At 39.7% G+C, this 24,733-nt stretch overlaps 1 protein-coding gene across 7 annotated transcripts in view; it reads left to right on the top strand.

The window, feature by feature from the left end:
* TMCC1 (transmembrane and coiled-coil domain family 1) overlaps positions 1 to 24,733 on the top strand; it is a 252,494-nt gene that overhangs the window by 194,962 nt on the left and 32,799 nt on the right. Inside the window, exon 1 of one of the 7 annotated variants that reach the window (XM_030801498.1) lies at positions 17,327 to 17,584. The exons of 5 other annotated variants lie outside the window; for them this stretch is intronic. In XM_030801498.1, coding sequence (XP_030657358.1) covers positions 17,528 to 17,584 — 57 coding nt within the window. In that variant the 5' untranslated portion in view covers positions 17,327 to 17,527. Of the gene's footprint in view, positions 1 to 17,326; positions 17,879 to 24,733 lie in introns of those variants that run through there. One more of the 7 variants, XM_030801499.1, reaches the window with a different exon arrangement.

Raw genomic sequence — 24,733 nt, 5'->3', positions numbered from 1 at the left:
ACACCACACCCTGCTAATTTTTGCTATTGTTAGTTTTGATAGACATGGATTCTCTTTATGTTGCCCAGCCTGGTCTGGAACTCCTGGCTTCAAGCAGTCCTCTGGTTACCCAGGAAAGGGGTCCCAATCCAGACCCCAAGAGAGAGTTCTTGCATCTTGTCAAGAAAGAGTTCAAGGCGAATCCATAAAGTGAAAGCAAGTTTATTAAGAAAGTAAAGGAATGAAAGAATGGCTACTCCATAGACAGCAGTGGCTTGAGCTATTCAACTAAGGATATGTATTGTTACTTCTTGATTATATGCGAAACAAGGGGTGTAATATTAATGAGTTTTCTGAGAAAGGGGTGGGCAATTCCCTGAACTCAGGGTTCCTCCCACTTATAGACCATATAGGGTAAATTCTGGACATTGCCATGGCATTTGTAAACTGCCATGGCACTTGTGGAAGTGTCTGTTAGCATGCTAATGCATTGTAATTAGCATATAATGAACTTTTGGCTGGCATCTTCACTGCAGCCTATTTTATCAGCAAGGTCTTTATGACCTGTATCTTGTTCTGACCTCCTGTCTCATCCTGTGACTTAAAATGCCTAACCTTCTGGAAGTGCAGCCCAGTAAGTCTCAGTGTTATTTTACCCAGCCCCTATTCAAAAGCCTCTGATACTCTGCCTTGGCCTCCCAAAATGCTGCAGTTACAGACATGAGCCATTGTGCCTGGCCTAAAAGTTTCTTTCCTTTTTTCAAAGGAAATCTTCCATGTAATCAAATAAAATATCCCTGCTACATATCTGGATAGTTTTTAAGTTAAAGAACATATTTTCTCAGTCTGGGTCCTAACTTGACTTTGCTACTAAAATGTTGATTTAATTCTCACCTTCTTCTATATTGTCAAGTTGATTGCTTATATTAAAATAAAGCAGGGATTTGCAGATAACTTTTTTTATAAAGGGCCAGATACTAGATATCTTAAGCTTTGAGGCCCTTGTATGTTCTCTGTAATGTATTCTTTATTGTTTTTTACAACTCCTTAAAAATGTAAAAATATTTTGTAGCTCTTTTGTACAGGCCTTAAGAAAATAGGCAGAGGGCTTTAGCTTGCTAACTCTAACTAAACAATTACTTTTTAATTAGTTGCTTTAAAAAAGAAAAAGTACAGACCCAAATGTGAAAGGTTATTTTTTAAGGTAAAATTATAACTCATGTACAAATTGAGCACACAGAGATTTTTAGCACACTAATTAACGAAAGAACCAATAAAATGTTAAAATCAGTCCAAATGAGAATCGGACTCAAAGAGATTTATATTCTCTCCCAGACAGAATTCATTTACATTGTGATATGGTTTGGCTATGTCCCCACCCAAATCTCATCTTGAATTGTAGTTCCCATAATCCCCATGTGTCGTGGGACCCGCTGGGAAGTAATTTAATCATGAGGCAGTTACCCTCATGCTGTTCCCGTGATAGTGAGTTCTCATGAGATCTGATGGTTTTATAAAGAGCAGTTCCCCTATACATGCTCTCTTGCCTGCCGCCAAGTAAGACATGCCTTTGCTCCTCCTTCACTTTCAACCATGATTGTGAGGCCGCCCCAGCCATGTGGAACTATGAGTCCATTAAACCTCTTTTTCTTTATAAATGACCCAGTCTTGGGTATTTCTTCATAGCAGTATGAAAATTGACTAATATAGTAAATTGGTATCAGTGGAGTGGGGTACTGCTATTAAGATACCCAAAAATGTGGAAGCAGTTTTGGAACTGGGTAACAGAGGTTGGAACAGTTTGGAGGGCTCAGAAGAAGATAGGAAAATATGGAAAAGTTTGAAACTTCCTAGAGACTTGGAGGGCTCAGGAGACAGGAAGAGGCAGAAAAGTTTGGAACTTCCTAGAGACTTGTTGAATGGCTTTGACCAAAATGCGGATAGTGATATGGATAATAAAGTCCAGGCTGAGATGGTCTCAGATGAAGATGAGGAACTTGTTGACAACAAGAGCAAAGGTGACTCTTGTTATGTGTTAGCAAAGAGACTGGCGGCATTTTGCCCCTGCCCTAAGGATCTGTGGAACTTTGAACTTGAGAGAGATTATTTACAGTATCTGGCAGAAGAAATTTCTAAGTGGCAAAGTGTTTGAGAGGAAGCAGAGCATAAAAGTTTGGAAAATTTGCAGCCTGGTGATGCAAAAGAAAAGAAAAACCCATTTTCTGCTGAGAAATTCAAGCCTGCTGCAGAAATTTGCATAAGTAACAAGGAACTGAATGTTAATCACCAAGACAATGGGGAAAATGTCTCCAGGGCATGTCACAAACCTTTGCAACAGCCCCTCCCATCACAGACCTAGAGGTCTAGGAGGAGAAAATGGCTTCGTGGGCCAGGCCGAGGACCCCCCTGCTATGTGCAGCCTACAGGTTTGGTGGTTTGCATCCCAGCTGCTCCACCCTTAACTAAAAGGAGCCAAGATACAGCTCAGGCCATGGCTTTGGAGGGTGCAGGCCCTATACCTTGGTAGCTTCCACGTGGTGTTGATCCTGTAGGTACACAGAAGTCAAGAATTGAGGTTTGGGAACCTCCACCTGGATTTCAAAGAATGTATGGAAATGCCTGGATGTCCACGCAAAAGTTTGCTGCAGGGGCAGAGCCCTCATGGAGAACCTCTGCTAGGGCAGTGCGGAAGGAAAATGTGGGGTTGGAGCCCCCACACAGAGTCCCCACTGGGGCACTGCATAGTGGAGCTGCTAGAAGAGGGCCACCATTCTCCAGACCCCAGAATGGTGGATCCACCAACAGCTTCCACCATGCACCTGGAAAAGCTGCAGACACCAAATGCCACCCCATGAAAGCAGCCAGGAGCAGGGCTGTACCCTGCAAAGCCACAGGGGTGGAGCTGCCCAAGGCCATGGGAGCTCACCTCTTGCATCAGGGTGACCTGGATGTGAGACGTAGAGTCAAAGGAGATCATTTTGGAGCTTTAAGATTTGACTGCCCTGCTGGATTTTTGGACTTGCATGGGGCCTGTAGCCCTTCATTTTAGCTAGTTTCTCCCATTTGGAATGGGTGTATTTACCCAATGCTTGTACCCCCATTGTATCTAGGAAGTAACTAACTTGCTTTTTATTTTACAGGCTCATAGGTGAAAGAGACTTTGCCTTGTCTCACATGAGACTTTGGACTGTGGACTTTTGATTTAATGCTGAAATGAGCTAAGACTTTTGGGGACTGTTGGGAAGGTGTCAATAAAAAGAGTCATACTCTGTAAAATATTTGAATAGATTTATTCTGAGCCAAATATTAGTGACCATGGCCCATGACACAGCCATCAGGAGGTTTTGAGAACATGTGCCCAAGATAGTTGGGTTGCAGCTTGGTTTTGTACATTTTAGGGAAGCATGAGACATCAATCAAATACATTTGAGAAATACATTGGTTTGGTCCACAAAGACGGGAGAGTTCGAAGCAGGGGCCTCCAGGCTATAGGCAGATTTAAACATTTTCTGGTTTACAATTGGTTGAGTTTGTCTAAAGACCTGGGATTAATAGAAAGGAAATGTTCAGGTTAAGATAAAAGATGGTGGAGACCAAGGTTCTTTTGAAGTCTCATAGTAGCTGCCCTTAGAGACAATAGGTGACAAATGTTTCCTACTCAGTGCTAGACTCTCAGTTAATCTCTTCAGGATTGGGAGGGCCTGGAAGAAAAAGATCTAGCTGTTTAATAGAGATTCTTTACAGATGCAGATTTTACCCTACAAAGGATGGCTTTGCAAGGCCATTTCAAAATACGGCAGAGAAATATGTTTTGGGGTAAAATATTTTGATTTTCTTCTTTGTCACGTAATGTTATGCCAGAGTCAGATTGAAAAGTAAGTCATGATACATAGGGTTAAATAAAACCCAACTGATGAGAATTTATGGTTTGTAGGGCATGACTCCCGAAACCCCTTAGATAGGAATTTGGGCAAGATTTACAAAAATCAGAGCTTAGTCCTCAAAGGCATGATTGGTTTTGAAATGTGAGGACATGAGATTTGGGAAGGGCCAGGGGCAAAATGATATGGTTTGGCTGTGTCCCTACCCAAATCTCGAATTGTAGTTCCAATAATCCCCATGTGTTGTTGGAGGGACCTGGCGGGAGGTAATTTAATCACAGGGCCAGTTACTCTCATGCTATTCTCATGCTAGTGAGTTCTCATGAGATCTGATAGTTTTAAAAGGGGCTTTCCCCCTTTTGCTTGGCACTTCTTGTTGCCGCCATATGAAGAAGGATGTGTTTGCTTCCCCTTCCGCCATGATTGTAAGTTTCCCAAGGCTTCCCCAGCCCTGTGGAACTGTGAGTCAGTTAAACCTCCTTCCTTTATAAATTACCCAGTCTCGGGTATGTCTTTATTTGCAACATGAGAACAGATTAATACACATTGCATCACAAACACTGTCCATGAGGTAATTTCTATCTCTAAAGACTTGCAAAACAACCTAGCCAAAGACAAAGATTCACACCTTTATTCAATCAGATAACTTCAAAGGGTCCAATAGACAACACCCAGCATTCCCTTGAAAGGACACTCAAAATCTTTTACCATTTTGGTCTTCCATAAATTTTGCTGACAGTCTCACATCTCTCTTGTGATCAAGAATAATTTTCAAAGGTTATTATTAATTATGATTTTTTTTTTTTTAAGAGACAGGGTCTCACTCTGTCGTCCAGGCTGGAGTGCAGTGGTACAATCACAACTCAAAGCAAATTTCAACTCCTGGGCTTAAGTGATTCTCCCATCTCAGCCTCCCAAATATCTCCAAATGTTATTCTTGATCACAAAATAGTTAGTCTTGTTACCAGAAAGCCATCCCAATCCAAACCCCAAGAGAGGGTTCTTGGATCTCGCACAAGAAATAATTCAGAGTGAGTCCATAGAGTAAAGTAAAAACAAGTTTATTAGGAAAGTAAAGGAATAAAAGAATGGCCTCCATAGGCAGAGCAGCCCAAGGGGCTGCTGGTTGCCCATTCTTATGGTTATTTCTTGATTATATGCTAAACAAGGGGTAGATTATTCATGCCTTCCCTTTTTAGACCAATATAGGGTAACTTCCTGACATTGCCTTGGCATTTGTACACTGTCTTGGAGCTAGTGGTGGGAGTGTAGCAGTGAGGAGGAACAGAGGTCACTCTCATCGCCATCTTGGTTTCGGTGGGTTTTAGCTGGCTTCTTTACTGCAACCTACTTTATCAGCAAGGTCTTTATGACCTGTATCTCATGGTGACCTCCTATCTCATCTTGTGACTAAGAATACCTTAACTTGCTGGGAATGCAGCCTAGCAGGTCTTAGCCTGATTTTACCTAGCCCATATTCACGCTGAAGTTACTCAGGTGTAAACGTTTCTGACAGTCTCATTAGGTTTGGCCTGATTATTCACATAGGTGCAGCCACAGTCCTTGTTAGTCATACAGGGGCATCCTTGAACTATCTTTGCAAATCCAGAGCCATACAGTTTTGAGCAATTACCAGGACAACACAGTTAACTTCTGTGTGGACGTTTTCATAAGGATTCAGATTGGACTTTTAAACACTCTTTATTATTTACTATACTAAGGTTAGGAAAATACACCTGAGAAACTCTCTCACCGGATTTCACTTGCGGTACCTATAAATTTGGGTGAATTAATCTCATCTTCAAGTCCCCAGTATTTTCTTTTTTTTTTTTTTTTTTGTTTGTTTTAAGAGTAAAACCTTTTTATTTGGTATTGAATTTATTGGGTCTATCTTTTTTTTTATTTTTTATTATACTTTAGGGTTTTAGGGTACATGTGCACAATGTGCAGGTTTGTTACATATGTATCCATGTGCCATGTTGATTTCCTGCACCCATTAACTCGTCATTTAGCATTAGGTATATCTCCTAATGCTGTCCCTCCCCCCTCCCCCCACCCCACAACAGTCCCTGGAGTGTGATGATCCCCTTCCTGTGTCCATAAGTTCTCATTGTTCAATTCCCACCTATGAGTGAGAACATGCGGTGTTTGGTTTTTTGTCCTTGCGATAGTTTACTGAGAATGATGTTTTCCAGTTTCATCCATGTCCCTACAAAGGACACGAACTCATCATTTTTTATGGCTGCATAGTATTCCATGGTGTATATGTGCCACATTTTCTTAATCCAGTCTATCGTTGTTGGACATTTGGGTTGGTTCCAACTCTTTGCTATTGTGAATAGTGCCGCAATAAACATACGTGTGCATGTGTCTTTATAGCAGCATGATTTATAGTCCTTTGGGTATATACCCAGTAATGGGATGGCTGGGTCAAATGGTATTTCTAGTTCGAGATCCCTGAGGAATCGCCACACTGACTTCCACAATGGTTGAACTAGTTTACAGTCCCACCAACAGTGTAAAAGTGTTCCTATTTCTCCACATCCTCTCCAGCACCTGTTGTTTCCTGATTTTTTAATGATGGCCATTCTAACTGGTGTGAGATGGTATCTCACTGTGGTTTTGATTTGCATTTCTCTGATGGCCAGTGATGATGAGCATTTCTTCATGTGTTTTTTGGCTGCATAAAGGTCTTCTTTTGAGAAGTGTCTGTTCATGTCCTCTGCCCACTTTTTGATGGGGTTGTTTGTTTTTTTCTTGTAAATTTGTTTGAGTTCATTGTAGATTCTGGATATTAGCCCTTTCTCAGATGAGTAGGTTGCAAAAATTTTCTCCCATTCTGTAGGTTGCCTGTTCACTCTGATGATAGTTTCTTTTGCTGTGCAGAAGCTCTTTAGTTTAATGAGATCCCATTTGTCGATTTTGGCTTTTGTTGCCATTGCTTTTGGTGTTTTAGACATGAAGTCCTTTCCCATGCCTATGTCCTGAATGGTATTGCCTAGGTTTTCTTGTAGAATTTTAATGGTTTTAGGTCTAACATATAAGTCTTTAATCCAACTTGAATTAATTTTTGTATAAGGTGTAAGGAAGGGATCCAGTTGCAGCTTTCTACATATGGCTAGCCAGTTTTCCCAGCACCATTTATTAAATAGGGAACCCTTTCCCCATTTCTTGTTTTTGTCAGGTTTGTCAAAGATCAGATAGTTGTAGCTATGCGGCATCATTTCTGAGGGCTCTGTTCTGTTCCATTGATCTATGTCTCTGTTGTGGTACCAGTACCATGCTGTTTTGGTTACTGTAGCCTTGTAGTATAGTTTAAAGTCAGGTAGTGTGATGCCTCCAGCTTTGTTCTTTTGGCTTAGGATTGACTTGGCGATGCGGGCTCTTTTTTGGTTCCATATGAACTTTAAAGTAGTTTTTTCCAATTCTGTGAAGAAAGTCATTGGTAGCTTGATGGGGATGGCATTGAATCTATAAATTACCTTGGGCAGTATGGCCATTTTCACGATATTGATTCTTCCAACCCATGAGCATGGAATGTTCTTCCATTTGTTTGTATCCTCTTTTATTTCATTGAGCAGTGGTTTGTAGTTCTCCTTGAAGAGGTCCTTCACATCCCTTGTAAGTTGGATTCCTAGGTATTTTATTCTCTTTGAAGCAATTGTGAATGGGAGTTCACTCATGATTTGGCTCTCTGTTTGTCTGTGATTGGTGTACAAGAATGCTTGTGATTTTTGTACATTAATTTTGTATCCTGAGACTTTGCTGAAGTTGCTAATCAGCTTAAGGAGATTTTGGGCTGAGACAATGGGGTTTTCTAGGTATACAATCATGTCATCTGCAAACAGGGACAATTTGACTTCCTCTTTTCCTAATTGAATACCCTTTATTTCCTTCTCCTGCCTGATTGCTCTGGCCAGAACTTCCAGCACTATGTTGAATAGGAGTGGTGAGAGAGGGCATCCCTGTCTTGTGCCAGTTTTCAGAGGGAATGCTTCCAGTTTTTGCCCATTCAGTATGATATTGGCTGTGGGTTTGTCATAGATAGCTCTTATTATTTTGAGATATGTCCCATCAATACCTAATTTATTGAGAGTTTTTAGCATGAAGGGTTGTTGAATTTTGTCAAAGGCCTTTTCTGCATCTATTGAGATAATCATGTGGTTTTTGTCTTTGGTTCTGTTTATATGCTGGGTTACATTTATTGATTTGTGTATGTTGAACCAGCCTTGCATCCCAGGGATGAAGCCCACTCGATCATGGTGGATAAGCTTTTTGATGTGCTGCTGGATTCAGTTTGCCAGTATTTTATTGAGGATTTTTGCATCAATGTTCATCAAGGATATTGGTCTGAAATTCTCTTTTTTGGTTAAGTCTCTGCCAGGTTTTGGTATCAGGACGATGCTGGCTTCGTAAAATGTGTTAGGGAGGATTCCCTCTTTTTCTATCGATTGGAATAGTTTCAGAAGGAATGGTACCAGTTCCTCCTTGTACCTCTGGTAGAATTCAGCTGTGAATCCATCAGGTCCTGGACTCTTTTTGGTTGGTAAGATATTGATTATTGCCACAATTTCAGAACCTGTTATTGGTCTATTCAGAGATTCAACTTCTTCCTGGTTTAGTCTTGGGAGGGTGTATGTGTCGAGGAATTTATCCATTTCTTCTAGATTTTCTAGTTTATTTGCATAGAGGTGTTTGTAGTATTCTCTGATGGTAGATTGTATTTCTGTGGGATCGGTGGTGATATCCCCTTTTTCGTTTTTTATTGCATCTATTTGATTCTTCTCTCTTTTCTTCGTTATTAATCTTGCTAGCGGTCCATCAATTTTGTTGATCCTTTCAAAAAACCAGCTCCTGGATTCATTAATTTTTTGAAGGGTTTTTTGTGTCTCTATTTCCTTCAGTTCTGCTCTGATTTTAGTTATTTCTAGCCTTCTGCTAGCTTTTGAATGTGTTTGCTCTTGCTTTTCTAGTTCTTTTAATTGTGATGTTAGGGTGTCAATTTTGGATCTTTCCTGCTTTCTCTTGTGGGCATTTAGTGCTATAAATTTCCCTCTACACACTGCTTTGAACGTGTCCCAGAGATTCTGGTATGTTGTGTCTTTGTTCTCGTTGGTTTCAAAGAACATCTTTATTTCTGCCTTCATTTCATTATGTACCCAATAGTCATTCAGGAGCAGGTTGTTCAGTTTCCATGTAGTTGAGTGGTTTTGAGTGAGTTTCTTAATCCTGAGTTCTAGTTTGATTGCACTGTGGTCTGAGAGACAGTTTGTTATAATTTCTGTTGTTTTACATTTGCTGAGGAGAGCTTTACTTCCAACTATGTGGTCAATTTTGGAATAGGTGTGGTGTGGTGCTGAAAAAAATGTATATTCTGTTGACTTGGGGTGGAGAGTTCTGTAGATGTCTATTAGGTCTGCTTTATGTAGAGCTGAGTTCAATTCCTGAATATCCTTGTTAACTTTCTGTCTCGTTGATCTGTCTAATGCTGACAGTGGGGTGTTAAAATCTCCCATTATTATTGTGTGGGAGTTTAAGTCCCTTTGTAGGTCACTGAGGACTTGCTTTATGAATCTGGGTGCTCCTGTGTTGGGTGCATATATATTTAGGATAGTTAGCTCTTCTTGTTGAATTGATCCCTTTACCATTATGTAATGGCCTTCTTTGTCTCTTTTGATCTTTGTTGGTTTAAAGTCTATTTTATCAGAGACTAGGATTGCAACCCCTGCCTTTTTTTGATTTCCAGTTGCTTGATAGATCTTCCTCCATCCCTTTATTTTGAGTCTATGTGTGTCTCTGCACGTGAGATGGGTTTCCTGAATACAGCACACTGATGGGTCCTGACTCCTTATCCAGTTTGCCAGTCTGTGTCTTTTGGTTGGAGCATTTAGCCCATTTACATTTAACGTTAATATTGTTATGTGTGAATCTGATCCTGTCATTATGATGTTAGTTGGTTATTTTGCTCGTTAGTTGCTATAGTTTCTTCCTAGCCTCGATGGTCTTTACAGTTTGGCATGTTTTTGCAGTGGCTGGTGCCGGTTGTTCCTTTCCATGTTTAGTGCTTCCTTCAGGAGCTCTTTTAGGGCAGGCCTGGTGGTGACAAAATCACTCAGCGTTTGTTTATCTGTAAAGTATTTTATTTCTCCTTCACTTATGAAGCTTAGTTTGGCGGGATAGGAAATTCTAGGTTGAAAATTCTTTTCCTTAAGAATGTTGAATATCGGCCCCCACTCTCTTCTGGCTTGTAGAGTTTCTGCTGAGAGATCAGCTGTTAGTCTGATGGGCTTCCCTTTGTGGGTAACCCGACCTTTCTCTCTGGCTGCCCTTAACATTTTTTCCTTCATTTCAACTTTGGTGAATCTGACAATTATGTGTCTTGGAGTTGCTCTTCTCGAGGAGTATCTTTGTGGCGTTCTCTGTATTTCCTGAATCTGAATGCTGGCCTGCCTTGCTAGATTGGGGAAGTTCTCCTGGATAATATCTTGCGGAGTGTTTTCCAACTTGGTTCCATTCTCCCCATCATTTTCAGGTACACCAATCAGACGTAGGTTTGGTCTTTTCACATAGTCCCAAATTTCTTGGAGGCTTTGTTCATTTCTTTTTATTCTTTTTTCTCTAAACTTCCCTTCTCTCTTCATTTCATTCATTTCATCTTCCATCAGCGATACCCTTTCTTCCAGTTGATCACATCTGCTACTGAGGCTTCTGCAATCTTCGCGTAGTTCTCGAAACTTGGCTTTCAGCTCCATCAGCTCCTTTAAGCCCTTCTCTCCATTGGTTATTCTAGTTATCCATTCTTCTAATTTTTTTTCAAAGTTTTTAACTTCTTTGCTATTGTTTTGAATTTCCTCTCGTAGCTCAGAGTAGTTTGATCATCTGAAGCCTTCTTCTCTCAACTCATCAAAGTCATCCTCCATCCAGCTTTGTTCCGTTGCTGGTGAGGAACTGCGTTCCTTTGGAGGAGGAGAGGTGCTCTGTTTTTTAGAGTTTCCAGTTTTTGTGCTCTGTTTTTTCCCCATCTTTGTGGTTTTATCTACTTTTTGTCTTTGATGATGGTGATGTACAGATGGGTTTTTGGTATGGATGTCCTTTCTGTTTGTTAGTTTTCCTTCTACCAGACAGGCCCCTCAGCTGCAGGTCTGTTGGAGTTTACTAGAGGTCCACTCCAGACCCTGTTTGGCTGGGTGTCAGCAGCGGTGGCTGCAGAACAGTGGATTTTCGTGAGACCACAAATTCAGCTGTCTGATAGTTCCTCTGAAAGTTTTGTCTCAGAGGAGTACCCAGTTGAATGAGGTGTCAGTCTGTCCCTACTTGGGGGGGTGCCTCCCAGTTAGGCTGCTCAGGGGTGAGGGACCCACTTTAGGAGGCAGTCTGTCCGTTCTCAGATCTCCAGCTGCATGCTGGGAGAACCACTACTCTCTTCAAAGCTGTCAGTCAGACAGGGACATTTAAGTCTGTGGAGGTTCTTGCTGAGTTTTTGTTTGTCTGTGCCCTGCCCCCAGAGGTGGAGCCTACAGAGGCAGGCAGGCCTCCTTGAGCTGTGGTGGGCTCCACCCAGTTCGAGCTTCCTGGCTGCTTTGTTTACCTAAGCAAGCCTGGGCAATGGCGGGCGCCCCTCCCCCAGCCTCGCTGTCGCCTTGCAGCTTGATCTCAGACTGCTGTGCTAGCAATCAGCGAGACTCCGTGGGCATAGGACCCTCCGAGCCAGGTGTGGGACACAATCTCCTAGTGTGCCGTTTTCCAGGCCCGTTGGAAAAGCGCAGTATTAGGATGGGACTGACCCAATATTCCAGGTGCCGTCTGTTTCCCCTTTCTTTGACTAGGAAAGGGAACTCCCTGACCCCTTGCGCTTCCCGAGTGAGGCAATGCCTCGCCCTGCTTCGGCTCACGCACAGTGCGCTTCACCGACTGTCCTGCACCCACTGTTAGGCACTCCCTAGTGAGATGAAACCGGTACCTCAAGCAGAAATGCAGAAATCACCCGTCTTCTGTGTCGCTGGGGCTGGGAGCTGGAGACCGGAGCTGTTCCTATTCGGCCATCTTGGCTCCACCCCTTGGGTCTGTCAAGTCCCCAGTATTTTCTAAGGCTTGCCAGGAAGTGACTTTCCTTACCACCTCAGGAATCAGGCCAGTGTTCCTGGGAGTACTTTCTTTTAGGCATTGGCTCCATATATAAAGTCAGCTATGGTTTCTTAAAGTAGTTTGTCAATGAGAATTATTCTCAAATGTGATGTTCTCATTTATGAGATTCCAGTATATACAGTTACAGAATCCAATTATATCTTGATAAAAAGGAGATGAGATTGGTATTGATCCTATGCAAATAACAATATTGCCATAAGAAGTTAAGGAAAACTCAGTATGTTTCTGAATGCTCAGTATTCCATGAAAATCAGATACTACTTAATGTTTTATTCAGATCACAGAGGCAGAATCAATCTGCTAAAATGTGGGTTAGAAGTAGTTTAAGGAGAAAGTGAAAGGGCTTCCTCATATAGCCACAAAAAATAGAACAAAAAGATAACATGGGATGGGCACAGTGTTTCATGCCTATAATCCCAGCACTTTGGGAGACTGAGGTGGAAGGATCACTTGAGCCCAGAAGATTGAGGCACTGCGCTCCAGCCTAGATGACACAGAGAGACCCTGTCTCAAAAAAAAAAAAAAAAAAAAAAAATTCAGTCTTGGGGAAGGCAAGATCGAAAGAGTTAACAAAGGAGATTTGGGCCCCTGATTAAGATAGTGTCATGGATAAGAAACAATACTTGATTAATCAAAATGAGAATAAAAGATAAGGTACTACAGTTGTAAAGAACCTAAGCTCTTTCACAAGTAAAGAACCTTTGTTCTTTCTGGTTTGGTTTGTTTTGTATTTAATCATCTAGAACATAATCCAACATAAAGCCAGAGAAGAATTATGCTGTCTAAGAAAATTACACACAAATGAGAATCATCTTTCATATTATAGATGAAGGCATTAATCAGTAAACCAAAGACACAAACCCATCAAAGCTGATTAAATATTGCCAAAATTTTAACATGTTTCATGGCTTCTTTTCACATCCCAGTAGTATATTTTACAAGGCAAATCAAATTCACTTTTTAAGATTTGTCTTTCTAGCCTGGGAAACATGCTGAAACCCCATCTCCACAAAAAATACAAAAATTAGCTGGGCATGGTGGTGTGCACCTGCAGTCCCAGTTACTTGAGAGGCTGAGGTAGGAGGATCACTTGAGCCCGGTAGATGGACATTGCACTCAGCCGAGATGGTACCTCTGCACTGCAGCCTGGGCAACAGAGCAAGACCCCATCTTAAAAAAATAAATAAATAAATGATTTGTCTTTCACATTCTTTAACAAACTGTCACTTTGAGACAAAAATTCCTCCTTTTCCTTTAAAAACAAAAAGACTTACACCTTATATTTCTCTGTTACTGTTGTTCCTAGTATAGTTACAACCACCTATATCAATTATGACTTCTGTTTCAGAGAGAAAACTGGGTAGAGAGAATGGATAATAAGAACTACGTCATACACAAGCATCTTAGCAGACTAGTAAAGCTCACAAATACACATAGCAGACTTTCTATAGCCACACACATCTTTTACACCTTCTTAACAAGGCAAAAATGAAGCCATTTGTTAACATTACTCAAAGATATAACCACTCTAATAGCATATACAAAACAAGCAAAAGTTATGTAAGCTTAAAACTATGTTTAAACAATGTTTTACTATTCTAATTAGAAATTCATCTGGTCATCCAAAAATTGCTTATTAATTAGCTCCATTTAACATTAGTCTGTGATTTTTTAATTACCATAAGATCCTGGAGATATTTAAGCTGACACATAATTGCTATTGATATAAAAAGCTTGTCAGCATTATGATTCAATTTAGATTAACACAAACTTTCATTTTTAAAATACTAAACATTACAAAAGAAGAGTAATATTAATTTTATCACTAAACCTGTATAAGTAAGTTTACAAAGTTCAGATTAAATTTTTTCTACATGAAAAAACAAACCCCAAGTAAAATAAACTGTATATAGTATTATAGTTAACTCTGACACTAGCCTCAGTTTGCCAAATATTTACCTTAAGTATGTGAATTTGGATTCTTAAAATGTTTCCAAACTGATAGAATCTGTAAGAAGAATCTTTTGTTCTTTGTCTAGCATATTTAAAGTGTCAGATGTTCACTTTTTTCTTTTCTTAGATTTGTAGGGATGTTTGACATATATATATATATATGTGCTTATTTAGCTCTGTAAAACCAATGAGATCCAAGGTCCTTTAATTTAGGAGACATTATAATCTAATTTATTAATACTCTCTAAAGGTAGGAAAATGTTTTATACTTATATAACAAAAGGCCATGGTCTTTCTGTTTTGTTTTTTAAAGATAGAGTCTCACTCAAACCCAGGCTGAAATGCAGTGGCATGATCATAGCTCACTGCAACTCAAACTCCTAGGCTCAAATGATCCCTTTACCTCAGCCTTCCAAGTAGCTGGGACTACAGGCACGTACCACCATGCCTGGCTAATTTTATTTATCATTTTTATAGAGACAGGGTCTTGTTATGCTGCCCAGACTGGTCTCAAACTCCTGGCCTTAAGTGATCCTCCCACCTCAGCCTCCCAAAATGCTGGGATTACAGGCATGAGCCACCACGCCTGGCTGTTGTGGTGTTTCTGAATTACAGGACACATAAAGACCTATGGCTTTAGTTCTACAACTTTTTAGCCACGGGTCAAAAGTAAATACAGAATCACAAAACCTCACTGGTCCAGATCTCAAAGAGCTGTTCCCCTTCATTGTCCAGGCTGGTCTCAATCTCCTGGCTTCAAGTGATCTGCCCACCTCGGCCCTTCAAAAGTGCTGTGATTATAAGTATGAGCCACCACGCAGAGCCAGAATTCTTAATTGAATTACACTCGACATAGACAAATGGACAAAAAAGTCTGACGAGCTGGATTATTTTTTGATATCTCATTCAACAGAGAATAGATATCACTCTTCTGTAGAGACCTCAGATGGTCAAACCATAAAACCAAATTATCAATTAGTGCTGCCATCAGTGAGGAGTAACTTACTGACCATGCATAAACCAGAAACAAAAAGTCAGCAAGAGAAGAAACAAACGAGAACAAGGAAGTCAGCAAAACTAAAGTCCTACTGCCACTTAGGATTTCCTTTGGGAGCCAAGAAGAGATGTACCCAGGCTAAAACAGTCAATGAGGAGATACATTTATCTAGTAACTCAATTTACTTGGTTCTGTCAGATAAATCCATTGCCATTTTGGTGGAACCTCTAAAAATGTGAAAAGGTAATTTTTTTCAAAAAGATAAAATCATTACTTTTATATAAATATACAATGAACATTTCTCACACACAAAGTCTGCTTTAGGCCCAGACAACTCTCCAGGGCAGCTGTCCTCCATTTAGTGGTTTATCCAATCAAAGCAGATTTGATCCATGGCACCATGTCTCAACATATGCTTCAGTGATCTCAGTGGTAGGGTAAGAGAGGATAAAAGAGCTTCACATTAGCAATTAAATGCTTTGACTTAGTTTACACACTCACTTCCTTTTTTTCACAACCCATTGGTCAGAACTAGTCACATGGCCTTGCAAAGGGAACTGGGAAATGTAGTCTTCCATGTGTGTTCAGAAAGAGAAGCAGCACTGGAAACATCTGTGAGTGCCAATAATTGTATTTAAAATTATACAATTGTAACAAACATTAATCTTACAAAAGATTAAATACTGTACCTACCCAGGGAAGAATATGCAGTCCCCAACATTCAGCTGTATAATTGTGAAGAAAATAATAACTTACTAGATTTTATGTTAGACTGCACACAATCTAGTAGCACGGTATATTTAAAAGCCCACATCAGATATATTACTATGGGAATACAGTTACAGTAAGTGATTTTTGAGAGAAGGAAGGCAAAAAATATGGATTCTCTTATACTGTCCTTCAAATTGAAATCACAACTGATTTGAAATAACAAAATACTTGTACATATATATTTTTTTAACTGAAGGGATGGAAATCACAGTGGTAATAGCGGTTTGTTTGGTCTTCTAAGTGGTGAGATTACAGATAGTTTTTGCTTTCTTTTCTGCTCATTTGTAGTTTTCTACACTAAGCATGATTGTCTTAGAAGATACTGAAAATGCTAATAAACAGAATTAAGCAAACAGTAGCTAGTGTTGATGCTAGTGGTACAGGATTAGGGTTTTTGTTGTTTTTGTAGAAACGTATTTACTCAGTTGAAACCTTACCACCTGATTTTTAAGTGAAAACAAAACTTCTATTAAATCAAATTCTTTATTAATTTGTGGTGGAAAGTCAGGGTCAGAGTTCTGTGTCTCTAGAGATGGAAAAGGAATTTCTGGAGCCATGGTTTCAACCCAGCATTTTCTTTATATTCATTCAAGGTGCTTTGGATTCCGTTCAGAGGGCTTTGTATGGTTTAAGTGAAAGAATGTTAAACGCAGCTGGTGAATACTGATAGAAAGACCTTCTTTGACCTGTCCGTACTATGCTGGCCTGAGCTTCCAGACTCATGCTTAACTAGAAGTAAAGAAATTATCACACCTCCAGGCTCATAGAAAGGTTCATATCACACCCCCAGGCTCATAGGCTTTACTGTATTAAATTGTCTTCATGTCTGATTCCTTTCTGCATGTTAACCTCAGAGAAATACTAGTAGATATACTTTATACATGCCACACTATATTTTGTAATCATTTAAATTCCTCCTGTGTGTGTTCCCCACAACTGCTTTTACAAATGAAGAAATAAGGTTCAGATCTGATAACTTGCCTAAATCCCAAAGTGACCCTTTCAAGTCAGAAACAGTCTTAATAAGATATTCAGTTCTGTCATGTAGTGTCCTGGGTGTTCAGTAAATAGTGTGTGTGATGATACAGGGGCTGAGCCTGGGTTTATGATTGTGATGTTTTAATCTCTTGCTTAGATTTCAGAGTGTTTTTTTCTCTGTCCATAGTGAATACAATTTTAGAGTGTCGTGCTCAGTTTTCTTTTTCTAGTTGTTTTCTCACTCATGTTCTATTTTCATTTTAAATGATTTTGCCAACCTAAAACGAAAAATAAGAGAAGAAACATTAGAAAAGCATGGAAATCTGTTCTGGCAGTCTTCTGGGCCTTTATTGAAACATAGATAGATTGCTTTTTCTTTGTATTTATTGAACCAAGCTACCTAAACAGTGTTATTTTATTTAGAATGTTTTTAATCTTCTTTAAGCAATTCTTTCAGCCTTATCTGATTTAAATGAGAAGACAAATGTGAATGTTGAATTAATACCCTGTAGCTTTAAATCCAACCAGTGTGGTGCTTTTGTCTTTTTATAAAAGATGCTCACAGCTGGAGAAGAGAGGCAGATACTGTCTGTGATCTCCATTCTTAGAGTCAAACTATTCATTTGCATTAGCTGCTCTAGCAAACTGCGTGCGCGCGCACACACACGGATGCTTGTTTGGCAGAAGCCTTCTGTTTATTCAGCACAGAGTTCTCCTAGGCTCCCAGATATAGAAAGCTCTAAGAGTTGCTACAGGAGATAGAATTGAAACTGTACATAGGCTGAGGTGGGCACTGCGGAGGATTGGCTATGCAAGGGTATTGATGTGGTGCGGCTGTACCTGCCTGTTTTGTGAAAGTCACTTCTCTGAGACTGTGAAGGTGAGAAGCCCAGGGATCCACTAGAAGCTTCATTGCGGCTCTTTGGTGGGGGAAAGCATTCCCAGTGGTAGCTGTCCTCATTTGCAGCGTTATTCTCGAAAACCAAGTATGTGCAGCAGTGACAGACTATGCCACGGCTCCTCTGCAGTTTGGAAGCTGGAACAAATGGAAAGAGCTTATAGCCAAGAGAGGTTGTGATTTGTTTTTACGAACCAAGCTTGCTCTGGCAGTGCACAAATGAAGGATGAGCTTTGTGGCAAGCAAAATCAGCAGACTGCCTGACAGGGGGTTTTGGTAAGATAAATGTGTTGTGATTTTTTTCTTATTTTTTGACTTTTCTATATCAGCTGTATGGAATTGCTTCTTAGCAATAACTAAAAAATTTTGCAAAATCACATTTGATGGAAAAGGATGACCAAGGGAACCAGAAGGAGAAACATAACTTGTGGTCATTCAGTTGTGACCTTCAGAGATAATCCAAGTTTTCTCATGTGTCTCTCAACAGACAGAAGCCAGGAATTTCCAGAGCAAAGAATGCAGACAAACAAACCTCTTTTCTGTTCTTTGAATAGTCATAATTATGCTTTTTTTTTTTTCCTGCTTTTTCTGTAGTCTGAAGCGGGAGAAGGAAAAATAAAGCCTTCCTCCTGTTACAGAGTTGTTGCCACTGGAACAGTAATAGGCTGAGAACATAAGTATGGAGGTGGAGGAAGGCAGGATAAGGAGTCTGCTATTTTCATAGCTATGCGTTGGTGGGTATTTGTCTTGGGTTCGTTGTCATTGCTGTTTAATATCAAGTGGTTGTGAATGCTGTATCTCTTTGCCTCTACTATGACTGAATCTCTTTTATGTTCTCTTTTGTACATTTTCTTTGCCAGACTCAATTCTATTGATATGAAGCCTTTTTCTGTTACTGTTTATACATATTAGCTGTTATTAGAGAAAAGATAGTTGTAGAGAGTAGCCTTCCAATATTTATGGACCTCAAAAAAGATAAGGACGTTTTTCTCTTTAAAATGTAGGTTTTACTTTTAGCAGATTTTGGAGTCTTGCTTCTGGGTTCTTTAATAAGTGTTTTATTACAAATTAGAGAAATGAGTTGCATTAGATTTGCAAAATCCTACCAGAATGTCCTTGCCTTAAGTTGGATCTTATTTCTTATGTTTTTTCTAAACATTAAAGTTTACTTTTCCTCATCCTAACTTAGGCAGGTGTTACTGGAAGGTATATTCCTATCTCGGAGAGCCAAGTTTCCTAGCTGCTTAGAGTGGCCACAGAAGAGATCCATTGACACCTGACTTTTTGCTGACTCATTGGTTATGTAAGCCTTGTAAATACAACTCTCCATATACTCCATTAGGTTACTGGCAGGTGCCCTCCTCCCTGTTTACTGACCTTTTCCTCTCAGCATCCTTGTGTTCCTTCCATAAGCCTTTTTGGTAAGATAATCATAACCTTTCAACCAAGTCAATTCTAAGAAGCAGTGAATAGATAAATCCTTTTTATTTTTCTCTTTTTGAATTGCTGCTTTAACTCTGTTTTCATCTCAATATGATAAAATTCCAAATTCTCTATTTTCTTGGCATGTGAAACCTACTGTAATAGTGCTTTTCCTCATTTATGACCTGATTAAAGTAGCAACCTCCTTTTCTATCTTTGAGGACTCAGTTCAAATGTGTTCTTGTTAAAAGAAGCTTTCTGTGACCTCCCAGACTAAAATAGATTTTCCTCCCTTACACTATTCTTTTTCTCACAACATTCTGTTCTTTTTCTTTGTAGCACTTTACACAATTTATATTGTTTGGTTACTGGTTTTTCTCTCTCTACTACTTTTCCCCACTCAGCCATAAACCTCATGAAAGCAGAGACTGTTTGTTCATCATTACATACCCAGCATTTAGCAAAATGGCAGGCCGAGAGTTGAAGAAAGGCAGATAAATAGGTAATATTGCAAACTGCACTATGGTGAGAAAAAATAGGATAAGCACTGGGCACTGAAACAAGGCCAGTGTGACTAGAGTGGGGTAAGTGGGAAAGGAAGCATACTGTAAAACGAAGATCTAGGTCAGGCATGGTGGCTCACGCCTGTAATCCCAGCACTTTGGGAGGCTGAGGCAGGCGAATCACCTGAGATTGGGAGTTTGAGACCAGCCTGACCAACATGGAGAAACCCCATCTCTACTAAAAAATGCAAATATTTTGTATTTGTATCTAGAGAGGTAGATCCAGGGCCTAACCACGCAGGACTTTATAGACTGTTGAGATTCTTGTTCATTCTAAAATTGTAGGAAGCTACTAAAAGAATTTAAGTATTGAGTGATTTAGGCCTTTAAAAAAAATAATTTCTTCAGCTTAAATGAGAACCTAAGTGAATGCAGGTAGATCAATCAGGATGAGTGGTCCAGGAGAGAGATGATAAGAGTTCATCATAAGGTGGTAGCAGTAGAGGTAGATGGAGAGTGTTGTGTATTATGATGGAAATTTGGAAAGTAAAATTGATTGGCCTTATTATTGGATCGGATATAGGTAGAAGGCAGAAGATGTCAAGAATGGCTCCTAGGCTTTGATTTGGTTTGGTTTTGGCTTGTGTAGCTTGATGGATAGATGCTTTTCCTGAGATATGGAACAATGTAAGAAGATCTGATTTAGAAGAGGATTATGATGTTTGGTTTTGGACATGTAGATTTTGATATAGTCAAGTAGCCTTTTGGATCTATAAGTCTAAATCCCAAAGGAGATTGTACTACTCTTATCATTGGGAAACTTTTAGTGATATCTTTGGCATAAAATTTAAAACAGTAGTTTAGACCTACCTTGGCAGCCCATTTCTCACTACAGCCCTCTCCTGTGCCATTATTTTACAGCCTCGTCAGCCATTCAGTTATCACGAAGGTGCTATTACACTTTCTTCTTCTGGACTGTTCTGCATACTAGGCTATTAACCTGAAATGCTTTTCCTTACCCTTTCTCTATCAGATACTAATTTCTTCAAGGCTCATTTTTATTGTTACCTCCTCCAATGAGCCTTACCTGTCCCTTTCCCATCTTTTTTTTTTTAATTTAATTTTTAAGTTTCTTTTAGAGATAGGGTCTCACTCTGTTGCACAGGCTGGAGTGCCATGGCATGATCATAGTTCAGTGCAGCCTTAGACTCCTGGGCTTAAGTGATTTTCTCACTTAGCCTCCTGAGTAGCTGGGACTACAGACTCACCCCACCAAGCCTGGCTAATTTTTTTCTTTTTTGTAAAGATATGGTCTTGCTGTGTTAACCAGGCTGGTCTTAAACTCCTGTCCTCAAGCTAATCCTCCTGTGTCTGCCTTCCAAAGTGCTGGGATTACAGGTGTGAGCCACTGCACCCAGCTAGCCCCTTTCCCTTCTTTTAATACATGCTTCCCTCCTGTGTTCAGAGTACTTTGCTGTCATATCTATGTCATTTATTTAATTGGACCTGCATTTCAGTTGATCATTTCCATGTTTCACCAACTAGATCGTGTGTTCCTTGAGAGCAGGGATTCCACCTTTATTCAGTGTTTTACATAAAGAAAAGATAATTGCAAAATGAATTAAATTGTAAAGCCTCAGTCTTTTTCACAACCTATATCCATAATCTCATAGCACCATAATGTGCTTTCCCCATCTATCTGCTCCTAATTTTCTCTAAGCTATCCTATCCCCGCAGATACCTAGATACAAAGCAGAAAATATTGTTCCTTTCATATGCAGAATTCCTGAATACGTCCCTTTTATCATATACTTTCCTACTTTATTTGTAATTTATCAGAAAAACTGAAATCTTTCCATTGCTTATCACATGTGAAAGAATTGGCCAAGGCAGGAAAGGACATCCACAACTCATCTTGTTCTCTATGTCTCCTCTTTTCCCATTCTTCTGGAATAAGTCCAGAATCCATGTAGTATTTTTCAGTGAGGTCATTGTTAGCATTTAAGATCAACTAATTGTTGAGACTACATTGCAGGAGAAATGCCCCCAGACCTAGTGCCACCTGGAGGGATGGTACTGCCCATAGTCTCTCCCACTCTCCCCAACTCCTACATCAACAGAGTATAGAAATGCATAAACAAATTATGAAGATTGGATCCTTACCATTTAAGTAATTCCCTCACAGAGGCTTAAGCGTTCAATTTGCCTTTTCAGAAGTCTTTGAATAGCTGAATGTTCTTCTTATCTCAGTTAACACTGCTGTGCATTGATTCTCAGTCTTTTGGAGTCCAGGTTTTACTGATTTATTAGCCCTTTTAGGAGTTAGAGATACCTCTATTTAAAAACCTGGAACAACTAGACAAGTCTCTGAAGTCCATACCATTTACATATTTAAGCAATTTTTTACAATTTGTCATATATATCCTTAATTTATTTCCAGGATCTTTAAACATTGATGACATTCTTAAGATATTAGAGACAGTATATACAGCAGGCATTTACACCAACTTTATCAGTGTATCTGCTTTATTCTGTTGTACAAAAAGCAACTGTGTTCTCAAAATTAAGTACAGATTTTAGGAAAGATAACACCCTGGAGTATCCCTTGCCGAAGATTTTATATTTTTTAAAGGACAGAAACTTGATCTGTTGAGATTGTATCAAGAGTGTAAGAATAACCTGTCCTGTCTGTTTAAATAAATTTCTCTTAAAATAATTTTTATTCAAGGGAGTAATAGACACTGGGGACTCCAAAAGGTAGGAGGATGGATGGTGGGGGGGGCGGTGGGGGTTGAAAAATTACCTATTGGGCACAATGTTCACTATTCAGGTGATAGGTATACTAAAAGCCCAGAGTTCATCTCTGTACAATATATCCATGTAACAAAACTGCATTTGTACCCCCTAAATCTATGAAAAACAAAACAAAGAATTAAAAACCTATTAACATGTAGAAAAATAATTTTTATTCGGTTACAGGTAACCAAGTAATGCTAGAACTACAGTCTCTCAGAGATCAGACATGGGTGTACTATACAACAGAGAGCTCACAATTTGGAATCAAAGGCTTGAGTTAGCCTCTGAGCCAGATTTTTCATGTAGAAAATTAGAATAGTGCCTGCCTCACTAGATTAATAAGATAATACGGTTGGGTGCCAAACATGCCCAGCTACTAGACACTAGGGAAAGCAAGTTAAAAAAAGATAAATCTAGTCTTGGAATACTCATAGACCAGTGGTGTACAAGGTAGAATGGAAAAAAGGAGACTGTTTAAATAATACTCTGATCACCTATGGTTGGCGTGAAAAGGATTGGCATGCAGTGTTACAAAAGCAAAAACAGTAGAACTTAGAAGCTGCTTAAAAACTTTGGCAAGGGCCAGGCGTGGTGGCTCATGCCTGTAATCCCAGCACTTTGGGAGGCCGAGGCGGGCAGATCACCTGAGGTCCAGAGTTCGAGACCAGACTGACCAACGTAGAGAAACCCTGTCTCTACTAAAAATACAAAACTAGCTGGGCGTGGTGGCGCATGCCTGTAATCCCAGCTACTCAGGAGTCTGAGGCAGGAGAATCAGTTGAACCCAGGAGGCGGAGATTGCGGTGAGCTGAGATCGCGCCATTGCACTCCATTCTAGGCAACAAGAGCGAAACTCCGTCTCAAAAATAAAAAAAAAAAACTTTGACAAGAAGGGGAAAAGATCAGAAAGATGCTTTTACTCTTGATTACTGGAAAAAGGATGAAAACAGGTTTATAAGGTATTTTTGAAAGAGAGGCGAGGACATTGAATGCCTAGTTTGAGACAGATTTTGATTTGTCAGGGGAAACACGGAAGGATATTCATGTAGAAATAGCCATTAGGCAATTGAGAATTTAAACCTAGAGACAGAGAGAGTCATCTATGTAGCAGAGAGTCTGAAGCTTGGAGAGGGTATCACACTTAAATCTACAGAACTGCTATATCCAGCAGGCACTGTAGGCTCAGGGAGGCAGAGGACTGAGCTTTTTAAGGGCCTACAGAAACCCTATTATCTAAAATATAAACAGGAGAAGTTTTAAATCTTAATAAATAGTTAATGACAGTTGCAAAATACAACTGTCAGTTTTAATTGTTATATTTAACATCATTGAGTATTTCATTTGAAAACAATTTGTAGTTTATATTTTCTTCTCCATGATACGTGTCAAGAATATTTAAAGTTATTTGTAGCTGGGCATGATGACATGGGTCTGTAGTCCCAGCTACTCCCGAGGCTGATGTGGGAGACTTGCTCGAGGCCAGGAGTTTGAAGCTGCAGTGCACAGTGATCATGTATCAGTGATCACGCCCATGAATAGCCACTGCACTTGAGCCTTGGCAGCATAGCAAGACCCTATCTCTAAAAATAAGGTAGTTGTTTCCAGATAACTTGTCAGATAATTTCAGTGCAAAATAACAGAAAAATTTAAATTTTCAGTTAAAAATTATATTTAATATGAGGATATTTTATGTGTTTTATATGTGCATGGAATCTCCAAAAGTAGGAACACTTAGGGCTTTTCTGGCCTCTCCCTTTCTCATTTCTTTATTTTTATTTTATTTCTTTATTTTTTAATTAATTTTTTTTTTTTTTTTTTTGAGACGAAGTCTCACTCTGTTGTCCAGGCTGGAGTGCAGTGGTACAATCTCAGCTCACTACACCCTCCACCTCCCAGGTTCAAGCGATCCTCCTGCCTCAGCCTCCCAAGTAGCTGGGATTACAGGTGTGCACCACCATGCCCGGCTAATTTTTGTATTTTTAGTAAAGACGGGGTTTTACCATGTTGGCCAGGCTGGTCTCAAACTCCTGACCTCAGGTGATCGCTTGTCTCGGCCTCCCAAAGTTCTGGGATTACAGACGTGAGCTACCGCACCTGGTCTCCTCTTCCTCATTTCTATTGGCACTTTGTTGTTATAGCTTATGGTTATTATAGCTTCCTACCTGCCCTCCTACCGACCAGCCTCTGTATACTCCATTTCATTTACTCATGGATACCAGATTAAGCTTCTCAGTACATAGCTCTGGTAATGTTATTTCCCTAATGAAAAAAAAAAAAAAAAACATTGACTACTTATCAGTCTTTACCTCCTAGCAAGTTAGATAGTAAAGGAAGGTTATTTAAATTAAAATTAATTCAAACCGTGAGTATTCCTATACTTTCCCTAAATATTGATCAAACTATATTATTT

Source organism: Nomascus leucogenys, chromosome 21 (assembly GCF_006542625.1).
Source record: "Nomascus leucogenys isolate Asia chromosome 21, Asia_NLE_v1, whole genome shotgun sequence".
Taxonomy (NCBI): domain Eukaryota; kingdom Metazoa; phylum Chordata; class Mammalia; order Primates; family Hylobatidae; genus Nomascus; species Nomascus leucogenys.
Note: the sequence above shows the minus strand (reverse complement) of the source record. Positions and strands in the feature narration are given on the sequence as shown.